Source organism: Lethenteron reissneri, chromosome 33 (assembly GCF_015708825.2).
Source record: "Lethenteron reissneri isolate LAM-NWPU_2019-01 chromosome 33, ASM1570882v1, whole genome shotgun sequence".
Lineage (NCBI taxonomy): Eukaryota > Metazoa > Chordata > Hyperoartia > Petromyzontiformes > Petromyzontidae > Lethenteron > Lethenteron reissneri.
This window is the reverse complement of record NC_083811.1, coordinates 4637029-4649765: the sequence shown is the minus strand read 5'-3', so window position 1 is coordinate 4649765 and position 12737 is coordinate 4637029. Positions and strand designations below refer to the sequence as shown.

Genomic DNA, 12737 nt, shown 5'->3' with positions numbered 1-12737 from the left:
CTTTCGCGACCAACCTTCTATAATCACCCAGGAATCATATTCTTAGGTTTTTTCGGTAAAGTCACGTAGGTAAAAAAGTTAAATCACCCAGGAATGTCCTTAACGCTCGTGACGTCACTCCACATCGACCAGCCCCCCTCATTAATATTCATGAGCAGGTGACATCCTCCAAATGCACACCCCCACCCCCCCTCATTAATAATCATGAGTGGGTGAAATCACTCAATATGGAGTATTCCCCCCTTCATTAATAATCATGAGCAAGTGACGTCCTCCACATGGACACCCCCGCCATTATTATTAGCTACTACAATGAGCCAAGGATGTCTGTGTGTAACGCTCGTGACGTCACTCCACGTCGACCAGCCCCCCTCATTAATAATCATGAGCAGGTGACGTCACTCCACATGGAGCACCCTCCCCCCTCATTAATAATCATGAGAAGGTGACGTCACTCCACATCGAACAGCCCCCCTCATTAATAATCACGGGCGGTTTCTTCATTAGGGCGATTGGGCGACGCACCACCAATGTCATTCAACCACAGAGTCACGCTAGCCGTCACTGTGCCTCTGGATATAGTCCAATCAGCGTCATGCTACGTTCTGTGGAGTACCGCCTCTTTTTGGGCGATTTCCCTCCAGCTGAGAATCGCCCCGAGTGGCCCCATAGACTTACATTCAAAGATGTTTTTTTTCGACCGGGGGGCGCTCCAATGCATTCTCTATGGCTTCCGGGAGGGCTCGCCCTAACGTGCTTACGTCATCATACGTGCTTACGTCATCATACGTAAGCACGTTTCATCCAACAATATAATTTGTCGCCACCTAGTGGTTTGTTTTAATAGTGAGTATAGAAACAAACAAGATGTATTGTAAGAGTTACTTTATTTTTCATTAATATTAAAGAAGTGAAGTTGCCTTTACATGCTTAAGCTGTTAATTTATCCATTGCATGGGTGGACCTTATCCTTATCAATCATCAAGACATTTGCCCCCCCTGAGAGATTTTGCAGGAGCCGCCACTGTTAATAATCATGAACAGGTTACGTCCTCCACATGGACCCCCCCCCCTTCATTAATAATAATTAGCGGGTGACGTCACTTCAAATGGGGGGGGGGCGAGGCGCCTCCTCCCCCCTCCTCGGCATCAGCTCACAACCCTCACTACGAAGGCAGAACCCTCACGTCACGTGATCTCCGTCACGCTGTTGAGACATCAGAGTAAAAAGGACGTCATGATGAACAAGGGATTATAACCTTTAAATGAAATAAGTCTGTGTCACCGCGCCCTTACACATTGCACACGAATTGAGGCAATGGATATATCACGTCGCGCTCTGCCTTTCGCTTGCAAGTTTCAGATATACTGCAATACACCCGTCGTTGGACGGGCAAAATGCTAGTCCATAATATCGGGGTTTTTTTGGTTGTAGATATTGTGGATTTGCTCTCCAACACACCGGTGTTGCTGTACTAGCAACGAATTGGCATGTTCTGTTTCCGTGACAAATCTTACTAATTGGCTGTGTCGGGTGGTGGTTGGTTTAACGACACATTCATATTTACGCGATCTAACCCACTATTATGGAATCAGAACCAGGGTAAAGGCCACTTTAGAGAGGTGAGCTTTCAAATGCACACTTAAAAACACATCCTGATTGACTCATGAGCAAAGCGTTGTTCCACAGCTTGGTAGCTACACTGGCAGAAGCCCGATTAACCAAGGTGATTAAGCCTTGACCTCGGAGAACTCAGAAGAAGGCAATCCAGAGATCTCGGGGGCCTCGTTGGCATCTAGAGATGGATCAGTTCCTGTCAATATTGCAGGAAGGCCAATTCCCCGAAAACGCCTATCATACTGGGTGACCCAGATGTATTGTGACCCCAATTAATTGATACTCTTAGGTTTTTTCGGTAAAGTCATGTAGGTAAAAAATAAATAATAAAAAGAGGGCTCTTGTGTTGCGCCCGAAACGTCGTGATTTATTATTTTATTTCTATTATTTATTTTATTATTATGTTTACCTACGTGACTTTACCGAAAAAACCTAAGAGTATGAATCTTGCAGTCACGAAAGCTTCAAATCCACAATTAATTGACCCACCGCAATATTATTTTCCTTTGCATTTTCATTTCTATTTTAAAATGTTTTCGATAATTAAATGGCGGTCACAAGACATATTGACCACATTTTAATCCAGCGTTCTTAACAAATGTGTTTTTTTGTACTTGTGCACCACTACCAACGCAACGCCAAATAAATTGTGAATTAAGTAACACAGCGCTGTAATCCTTTGTAAAACGACGAGTCTGCAGCAACGTTGGTGATAGAGCTTCGCTTTTCGCGTAGTACACTTTGACCACCGCAGGCTTCCGTCACACGTGGCGCCCAGTAAGGCAATGCGCGCACCGCTTATCCGCGCTGGGGAATGTAAACGACTGTGCTTATGCCGAGTGGGAATTGTAATCATGATTGGTTCGACTGACAGAGGTACAGTTAGATATAATCCCATTGGGACCGAGTCTCGCCTCTCATCATTGGGATATTTAAACACTGGGTGCTATCGTGATTATCAACGTTGAGAGATACAAAAAATGCGTGACGAGTAGACCTATCAGGACGAAAAAACGGAATCGCATGAGCATCCTTTACCTATTCTTTGGGTCTTTCGGGGGCATTTAAACACGTGTCTTATTGTGTAGGTGTGAGGAATTGTAAGCGTTATGTGACGAGGCGATGCTTATCATAACTGGCGAGCTTAAAACACGCGGGGAGTAGTGCAGCACGTACGAGTGTCTCAGATCAATATTCACAATTTCAGATCGGCATTGGGATATTTAAAGCACGTGGTCAAGCGCCTCGCTCATCAGCGCTGGGAAATACAAACGCGTGTGGGGAGCCCACGCTTATCCGCATTGCGAAATCCAAACGGGCCGTGACGAGCCCGCGCTTATCCGCATTACGAAATACAAACGCGCGTGACGAGCCCACGCTTATCCGCATTGCGAAATACAAACGCACTTGAGGAGCCCACGCTTATCCGCATTGCGAAATCCAAACGCACTTGAGGAGCCCACGCTTATCCGCATTGCGAAATACAAACGCACTTGAGCCCACGCTTATCCGCGTTGCGAAATCCAAACGCGCGTGCCGAGCCCACGCTTATCCGCATTGCGAAATCCAAACGCGTGTGACGACCCCACGCTTATCAGCATTACGAAATCCAAACGCGTGCCGAGCCCACGCTTATCCGCATTGCGAAATCCAAACGCGTGTGACGACCCCACGCTTATCAGCATTACGAAATCCAAACGCGTGCCGAGCCCACGCTTATCCGCATTGCGAAATCCAAACGCGTGTGAAGACCCCACGCTTATCAGCATTACGAAATCCAAACGCGTGCCGAGCCCACGCTTATCCGCATTGCGAAATCCAAACGCGTGTGACGACCCCACGCTTATCCGCATTGCGAAATCCAAACGCGTGCCGAGCCCACGCTTATCCGCATTGCGAAATCCAAACACGTGGCGCCGTGAGTTTTGGGTCCCACCCCATCTGCCTCGTGTTTGGCCCCTCGCGTCTCGCGGCCACCACCGCCACTGCCGCCTCCTCCTCCTTCTTCTTCGCTCTCGGCTCCCCTCACACGTGAGCCAGGGCCGAAGATGAGCAGCCAGATCACCTGCCTCGCCTGGGTGAGGCGAGGGGTCGCCAAAGAAACGCCGGACAAGGTGAGAGATCGGATGCGTGCGGCACCTACACGTGGCTTGCTCCACGTGGCTTGTCCCAGTGTCTCCTCAGTCTCGTCCCCGTGTCCCAGTCTCCTCCATGTGTCTCCTTTAGTCTCGTCACTTCAGTTTCCCATGTCCCTATGTCTTCAAAGTCGTGTCCCTGTGTCTCAGTATTGTCTCTGTCTCTCTGCGTCTCCTCAGTCTTGTATCTGTGTCTCCCATGTCTCTGTGTCAAGTTTCGGATTCTCCGGTTTCCTCCCATAGACAAAATATATATTTTAAAAATGTAGCCAATAATAACCGACCACCAAAATGCTGAAAAAGTTCAGTTCAAATGATTCAATTGGGATTACACGTAGCAACATTGCCCCCTACTGCGAAAACTTTCAGGAACCTCCTAAAAAGGAGATTTAACCAAGCACCTGCAATTAGTACGGTTGGCTACGTACGGTGCGAAAAAAGTTCAACATACACGTCCATACATAGTTGTTACGTGACAAACAACAATCTCATCGAAGTGTGTGGAAAGTGCGCCCCCTGTTGTGTAAAGATAACTTAATTCACCATCATTGTGTTTTATGCCACTGATCATAGAATCCTGCGGCTCTTCTCAATATTGACCCTCGGGTCTCCCTCCAAACCTTGGCTCAATATGTCCAACTCGCTCCACACCCGGACTTCTGGTCCCCTTAAACTTGCTCCTTTTTAAATAAAACAAATAAAAAAAATTCTTCTCGTCTGGTTATCCCCTTGTGTACGTTTTTCCTTTCTAGAGCTGAGCTCTCCAATTATTTAACCAATGGATTACTTTTTGATTTAAAGCTTTCGTGAATGCAGGGATTCATATTCTTGGTTCTTTCGGTAAAGTCACGTAGAAGGGAAATAATGAAATAATAAAAATATAAAACAATAACAATTCTCACAACGTTTCGACTGCAACACAAGCAATCATCATCAGGTGTGAAATCCACAGAAAGATTACGTGACGAATTGGATAACAACAATGTTTAGGGAGAATGTTGCCACGTGTGTTGCTGGACGGGAGGTGATGGGCATGGCTTGGTGACATCGCCAACTGCGTCACATTGGGGGGGGGGGGGGTTCCTGCCTTCGGAAAGAAAGATGTCTGGGTGACCGACAATTTATAAGAGTAGAGAAATGTGCTGAAAAAAAGTAATAATTTGCAATTTTCAATTGATCTATCGACAAAATCATCATCCCATCTGTACTTTTTTTTACAGACCCTCACGCCTCCTTGCTGCTATAGTTCAATCTGCCTCACTTAACCTTGCCTCGTCTGCACTGTGACATCTCTCGCAAGGTGGAGCTTAACCCCAACGAACTCAAAAGTCTCATTGAAGATGCACGCGAGAAAGCCAAGTAAGCCGAGCTGCCATGGTTACAGGAATAATAGGGCTGCCATCCAGCGTTGGATAAAGAATGGCTACTGTATATAATTATTATTTCCATAATTTTGTTAATCCACTAGTGGACGAAAGCCTCCCCACATTGTGGATCACACTACACCAGACTGCTGAACATGAGTTGGTTCCCAGGACCAGTTTCAGATATCACTCGACGCTGATGTGAGCTGTGCTAGAGAATAAAACGGAAGGACGCTGGGTTATAAACACAGTGCGTTAACCACAGCGCCATCGCTCCCTCTGGAAGTGTATGTAACCCCCTGAAATTCAGGAATATGCTTAAAAGAGACCCCGCCCTGTGGAGCTTGACTCCACGACAGCACCCCCACAACACAATATGTCACCAAAACACGACGTGTATCTTTTTGCCAGTAGAGCCAACAAGCACACATCTATCTGAAGCTTAACCCTACCTCACCTTCAAGCATTGTCTGTGTATTACACTTTTGTAAGCATCAAATCTTTATTTTAAACGGCACCAGTTGTGTTTGGGGAATCTGGACATCAAGACAATCTGCTTATGTAATTCATGTTCATAGTGATATAATTAACCAGGAATAAGACATCAACTGAAGCGTAATAATTGTTGCCACTTATTTTCACTAATTGTGGGCAGTTGTTGTGAGTCTGGTTATCTATTTGAGTCTATGGGTGTTTTCCTCTGCCTATTACATACTGCCTCTCTACAAAATATACCCGGCCACTGCAAAATATTGAAATGCGGTTGCATTAAGATGCTACATAAATCTACTTTGTGTAAACACGTATGTTTTCACAGCAAATATGATTTATAATTCATTTTTTTGTAAGGCCACTTAATGATCCTACCAAATTTGTGTCATTAAGACTGTCCATCACCTGATATGGCCAAACTAAATTAACTGTCCTATTGCGTTGCATTTTTGGCTTAAGTATGTATGTTGAACTCATTTCACAGCAGTCATAGCCAACTGTGCTAATCGGAGGTGCGGGGGAAGGACAACCAACTAAACACAAAGCAGTTCTAAAGAAACGAGTTTTTAATTTAAAAGTGCATAGCTCCAGTGGCTTTCTAATATCGGAAGGAAGAGCATCTGAAAGCACGCGATGCAGTGACAGTCTTTGTTCGATTGAAGCCAAAAGCAGTTGCGAGAATGAGATCACCAAGTTCTTGTGGTTCATTTGTGGCAAGCGCTTTGTGTACAGCGAGTGCGGGTGCTGTATGCGGTGCAGTGCAGACATTATTTTCGCTACAGGAGTGAGGGCCTGGACGTGGACGACATCGAAGAGGATGCAGCAGCAGCAGAGGAGGAGGAGGAGGAGACGCAGGACGTGAGCCAGGCGGCAGCAGATGGCGCCCGAGCAGCTGCACGGGCGCAGAGAGAGACTGATGAACTCGCCGAGTATCGGCTGGACGAGTACGACAACGACGAAGGTTGAGCGCTCACACGAGACGCGCTTGGGGGAGACGTTCGCACATCTCAACCATTCGGGATTCAAGTTAATGACGTCCCATTTCACCGCTCCGCGCTTCTTTGCGTACTTCTCAAAATTAGCTAAATTTTCATCGGCACTTTAATATTTCATTGAATCACCGGGTAAATCATTCCCACTACTCTGGACATTTGTCCTGTTCTCTCATTGTCCCGTAACAGAGCTATATCTGTGAATGCCATTGTGCACAGATTGCTCTAAATCTCCGCGTTCTTGTGAATCACCAGCAGTGGTTGTGAGACGCATCCGTGCACTTTTTTTTTATTCGTTCCTTGTGTCTCTGCAAGGGCTCGGGCTGGTTTGCTACCTTCTTGTCTGAGCCAAGTCACATTGATATCATTCCGTAAAGCCATTATCTCAAACGTGTGTGCAGGCATGGGCGGCGTGATGGATAGCCTGGCGGGCCTCGCTGTGTATGCCAACAATGACGATGACCCATACATCACCCTCAAAGACACGGTGAGAGCAACCACTGTGGTCAATGACCGACAGATTAACCTTTCCCTGTTCCAAGATGTCTGCAGGTTGCATGGTAGGTACCATTCACCGCTGAATTCTCAACGCGCAAGCGGCTAGTGCTAAGGTTATTTAGAGAGGCATAGCACCACTGTTTTTAAAGATGTACTCACCGCAGAGAACTGTAGTGACAGAACCACACTCTGATAGCTGGCGCCAAACTGTACCACGTGCCCTCCCGCATGGCCTTTTACTTCTGACTCCGTTTCGATGACCTACGTATACGTACACATGTGTACATACGTATGTGTACATGTGTGTACACATACGTATGTGTACATGTGTGTACATACGTATGTGTACATGTGTGTACATACGTATGTGTACATGTGTGTACATACGTATGTGTACATGTGTGTACATACGTGTATGTACACATACGTCATTGCAGGGAAGGGTTAACAACCCTTTAACTATGTCGCCTCCATCAATATAGCTCATTTTGCTTCCCTAACGTGTCGTTTAGAAGCAGGGTACCATCTGGAGGGTTGCTGCTGAGGTGTAAAGGTTAGCACGCCTATCTTGCAATCCAGAGGTCACCGATTTGAACTCCCAGCCGGGCTGTTTAAATAATGGTGCAAGTTTCTTATAACCCCCTCTGTCCATTCCACATTATAAATGAATAAACCACAGTCGATCGACAGCTTGCGTGTCGTGGTGTAAGTTGGGGTAACTCCCAACTCTTCCACGACTTCTGTCTAGCATGGTAGAGGAGGCTAAAATAGCCTCTAAAGGAGCTCCCTAATGTTCCCCTCTAGTGGAGGCCCTTTCTGCCAGCAGTACTCCGAGCATGTAATTTACAAAGCTGCATCTTCACATTTCACACTCATCTTTGTTTGCAATTTGAATGAACATCCAGACCTGTCCTTGGATTTTTCTTTGGCGGTGCGTATGTATGTATGTACGTTGAACTTCTTTTGCACTTAGCCAGCCGTGATAATCAGAGTTGCTGGGGGAAGGACAACAAATTAAACACAAAAGCAGTTCTACAGAGCGATGAGCTTTGCATGTGTGCGACACTGCAGGAGGAAGATGAGCAGGAGGACTTCATCATCAAACCATCGGACAACCTGATCGTGACGGGCAGGACTGCCGAAGACTGCTGCAGCCTGGAGATTTACGGTGAGGAGAGAGGCAGCGGCAAATGCTGCAGAGTTGACCCAGAGCAGATTGAAGGATTTCTCAAATTCCCGACTAATGTCCGATAAAAAAAAAAATGTGAATATATTTGTACATGTAAACATTTTTAAATATCATTTGGAAAAGAAGAAAAAAAACTACAGCCTCTTAGAACTTTAAGTATTTTTTCTCTCTTCTTGATTATAGTAGAATCTAGATATAAGGACACCTTGTAAGCATATTTCAGATGCTTACTTATTACACTGGTTGGGGGAAGGTAAAGAGTAACTTCTAATACAATCACACTTCCAGTATAAGCACCTTTGTGGCCTTGCTACCAAGGGCTGTGTGGCAGACATATATCCTCTACTCCACGTACCAAGTGTTGAGTGTTGCGTTGATCGCTCAACCCTAATCTTTGAGCGTTTCTGACGGTGAGAAATTGCTGCTAAAACACATCCGAGGATGTGTCTCTAAGGGCAGTTATTGTAGGCGTGCTGGGATCAAGATGGACAGACTTTGAAAAAGAGCTTCAATACTCATCGGATTCCTCCGGTCTAATGATTCTGATTCTGGTTGGAGAGGTTTTTGGAAAATTCTACTTAATAATGAATAGCAGCATACCAATGTGCCTGAAGATAAACGTTTTTAATTGGTGTTTAATGTCAGCTGTGACTTGAATCAGAAAGAGGGACATTGTCAAATAATATGGAACAAAAGTTAAAAGTATAGAAAAGAACGTGGAGAGGTGTGTGCTTACGCTGAGAGACGTAGGAACATGTGGCTCAGACAACACGCTGGTAGAAACTTACCAATTTACTTTTAAAAAAAGGAAGTGGGCTTAGGCCTCGTCATGTTGCTAGAAGGAATGACGGTCAGAGGTTGAGACTAATGATGGAGTGGCAGCCAAAGGAGAGAGAATGCCCGAGAAGAAGAAGATATCCACGACAGAGAGGAAGCTATATTCTTGGTTCTTTCGGTAAAGTAACGTAGAAGGGAAATAATAAAATAATATAAATATTAAACAATAACAATTATCACGACGTTTCGACTGCAACACAAGCAATCATCATCAGGTGTGAAATCCACAGCAAGAATATTTATTTATTATTTTCTTGCTGTGGATTTCACACCTGATGACGATTGCTTGTGTTGCAGTCGAAACGTCGTGAGAATTTTTATTGTTTTATATTAATATTATTTTATTATTTCCCTTCTACGTTACTTTACCGAAAGAACCAAGAATATGAATCCCTGCAGTCACGAAAGCTTTAAATCAAGAGATGAAGCTATAAAATCGGCCTCTGTGCAGGTACTCGATAGCTTGCTGCTTCGCAGGACCGGGAGGGATGACATCGGCTTGGGCGGAGGTCTCCATCCAGCAGTCTGTTTATCATGGCTGAGGATGACAAACATTAAGTGGCTTATCAATCTGTTGTGTTGTCCAGTTTACAATGAAGCGGAAGACTCCCAGTATGTGCATCACGACATGATCCTGCCGGCGTACCCGCTCTGCGCCGAGTGGCTCAACTTTGACCCGAGCCCAGACAGTCGCGTCGGTAAGCCATCGTCACCTGGAGCCCAGTGCTGCACTCCTCATCGCTTCACACCTCCGCATGCGCATTGTGCTGATGTTCCCAAAACAATACTTGGTAATGCAACACCCAATCCTCTAGTGCCTCCACTGGCTCCCATTACAATCCCTGAACAATTTAAACATCAGGCTTACCGTTTTAAAGATGTTCCTTGGTCACACCCCTACCTACTACTACCCTCTCATCTCACTTAACTCTCCCTCCTCTCCCCTCTATTTTCACTCTACTCCCCTCCACGCACTCTCCTACCTCACCCCTCTCATCTCACTCTACTCCTTTCCATACACGATCCTATGTCTGCCCTCTAATCTTACTCTACTCCCCTCCACGCACTCTCCTACCTCACCCCTCTCATCTCACTCTACTCCTTTCCATACACGATCCTATGTCTGCCCTCTAATCTTATTCTACACCCCTCCACGCACTCTCCTACCTCACCCCTCTCTTCTCACTCTACTCCCCTCCACATACCCCCTATTCCGTGACAAGGGCTTTCTGTCGAAGCCCCCAATTAACCTTTGCTCATTTGGAGGTTGTTCATTCTCATCTTATGCCCCCATAGCCTGGAATTCCCTTTCCTCAGCCATCCATGTGTGTGGCTTTCTGCCCCTGTTCAAGGCAGGCCGAAGTGCTTCACTGTTTTTCTCTGCCTATGTCCGATGACTCCCTCTCTCTCCCTCTCTCTATAAAATAAATATGCCCACTGTTTGTATACGGCATCTTGCATTTAGATGCTTTTTAAATACAAGTGATATGTATGTATATACTTCATTCACACCGTACATTGCCAACCTGTGCTCATCGGCGGTGTGGGCGAAGGACAACAAACGAAACGCAAAGCAGTTTGTTATTGTAAAGGAAGATGCAGCCAATATCCAAGTGGCTTTTATACATTTGTACCTAGATTCTGTGTCCCAGGCTGTCCAGCGTGAGTTGAAAGCTTAATCGCAGCACTTTATTGATGTCACAGTGTCAACATGAATGTGCTATAATGGAGGAGCCCTGACTATAATTAATTATTGAAAATTTCACATTGTGTCAGGAAAGTCTAGGACACAGCATAGTATGTTCCTATTAAGATGAGGATTTCTCTACAAGGTAAGAGGGTAATTTTTGTTTTTCACGAGTGGTCAATTGGTGCTTTCAGTTTGTCTCTGCTCGCAGCCCTACTGCAATTCAATTAAGTATCTCGCCAAGAGAAATCCCATAGGAAGCGCATTAAGTGGCATTGAGTAAGTTACTGTTGCATTATCGATAGAAAATAATGGATTTGAACATTGCATTCAGGTCTTTAATCTATAGTGGGCAAACATTAATCAAAATTTGCCTTGGCCCAGTTTTAACCCACGTAAGCTGACTGAAATCGCCACACTCGAGTTCCGCAAGCCTGAAATTTAATAAGTAACATTTGGCAAAAGTTGGTAGTCTGACAGCAGAGTTCTACCCGCAAATGTAAAGCCCCCGATGTTAATGGCGCCGTCTTTGCTGGCTCCTCCGGCAGGAAATTTCTTGGCGGTCGGGAGCATGAAGCCTACCATCGACGTGTGGGACCTGGATCTCGTCGACGGACTCGAGCCCGTGTTCAGGCTCGGTCGCAAGAAGCCCTCCAAGAAGAAGAAGAAGACAAAAGGCAAAAAGGTGACGAGCCCGTCGCGCAGTTTTCCCGCAGCGTGCACGATTTTACGCCTTTGCTCGTTAAGTGAGGAAGTCGAGTCGTTTGCGTGAATTCCACTTGGTGGCGCAAGAGACTAACATTGAGGGTTGACGGCAATTTTTTTGATACTACCAGGGAAGGCCCCTCTGAGCTATGTAGCTCTTTTTTGGATGCGACCTGGCCACAAATGATAGCTCAATGAAGTGGCTCATGACGTGGAAATTTATAGCAGCCAAATACTCTAAACGCACGTTTCTAAATGTGGTGGGGAAAACCGGAGGACCCGGAGAAAAATCCACGCGAAAATAGGAAGCGAGAAAAACATTCAAACTCTGAATATACAGGCATCAGGGTCTGGATCGAACCCACAACCCCCTTGTATACCAGGAAAGGTAGTTAACTTAATTATTACGAGCAAATGTCAAGTTCTTCTCATGTTGACCTCGAATTATTTTATCACTCATTTTTCAGCTCCACTGCTGGATGAACACCTCGCCACACCATGTCAGTCATAGAGGTGTTGTTTGACCATACTTCACCATGCTGGTCGGTGTGGATTGGTGAAGGGTGGTGGTCCAGGACCGGTTTCGGCATCCCTCGCCATTAACCGTGTCCAGGAATCGAACTTGGCTCGCCTGGTTCATATAGCGCAGTGTCCTAACGACTGTATGCCCCCCCCTCCACCCACCTAATTTACTTTCCCTTAAACATTGGCATATTTCAGAAGGCCGCTTCGGATGGAGATTCCGAAACGACATCGGAGGGACACACAGACGCCGTGCTCGACCTTTCCTGGAACCACAACGCAAGGTAAACGCACGCAGACCTCCCATGCCCGGCGAGTCATCCAGGCCCGTGTTTTCCGACCACTCTGGAAGCGTGGACCACTGCCAACCCATCTAAATGATTTCAAGGACCACCCCGCACCGATAACACGTTGTACGATGTCCGTAAACGTGCCATCAATCGGCAGATTAAGGGCACTTGTCTTAATGAGATGCGCATCACATTTATATACAAAGGAATACAGAAAATGAATTGTAGCACCTGCCCACGGTTCCTTGGATCACTTTTCACGAGCCTTGCGGGACCATCATTTGTCGAGGACCACTGGTTGGGAACCACTAGCCCAGGTGACGATTTACTTCCGACGGCAGGCATCCCCACCGTAACGGCCACGCAGTGTCGAATTGGGCCTCGCAAATCACGTTAACGCGTGTAATC

The 12737-nt window shown here is 46.0% G+C and overlaps 1 protein-coding gene across 1 annotated transcript in view; it reads left to right on the top strand.

The window, feature by feature from the left end:
• The first annotated feature begins 3514 nt into the window (after positions 1-3514).
• PWP1 (PWP1 homolog, endonuclein) overlaps positions 3515-12737 on the top strand; it is a 42275-nt gene continuing 33052 nt past the window's right edge. Inside the window, 8 exon segments of the mRNA XM_061564352.1 lie at positions 3515-3732; positions 5054-5112; positions 6392-6570; positions 7003-7088; positions 8171-8267; positions 9713-9823; positions 11361-11497; positions 12238-12323. Coding sequence (XP_061420336.1) covers positions 3667-3732; positions 5054-5112; positions 6392-6570; positions 7003-7088; positions 8171-8267; positions 9713-9823; positions 11361-11497; positions 12238-12323 — 821 coding nt within the window. The 5' untranslated portion in view covers positions 3515-3666.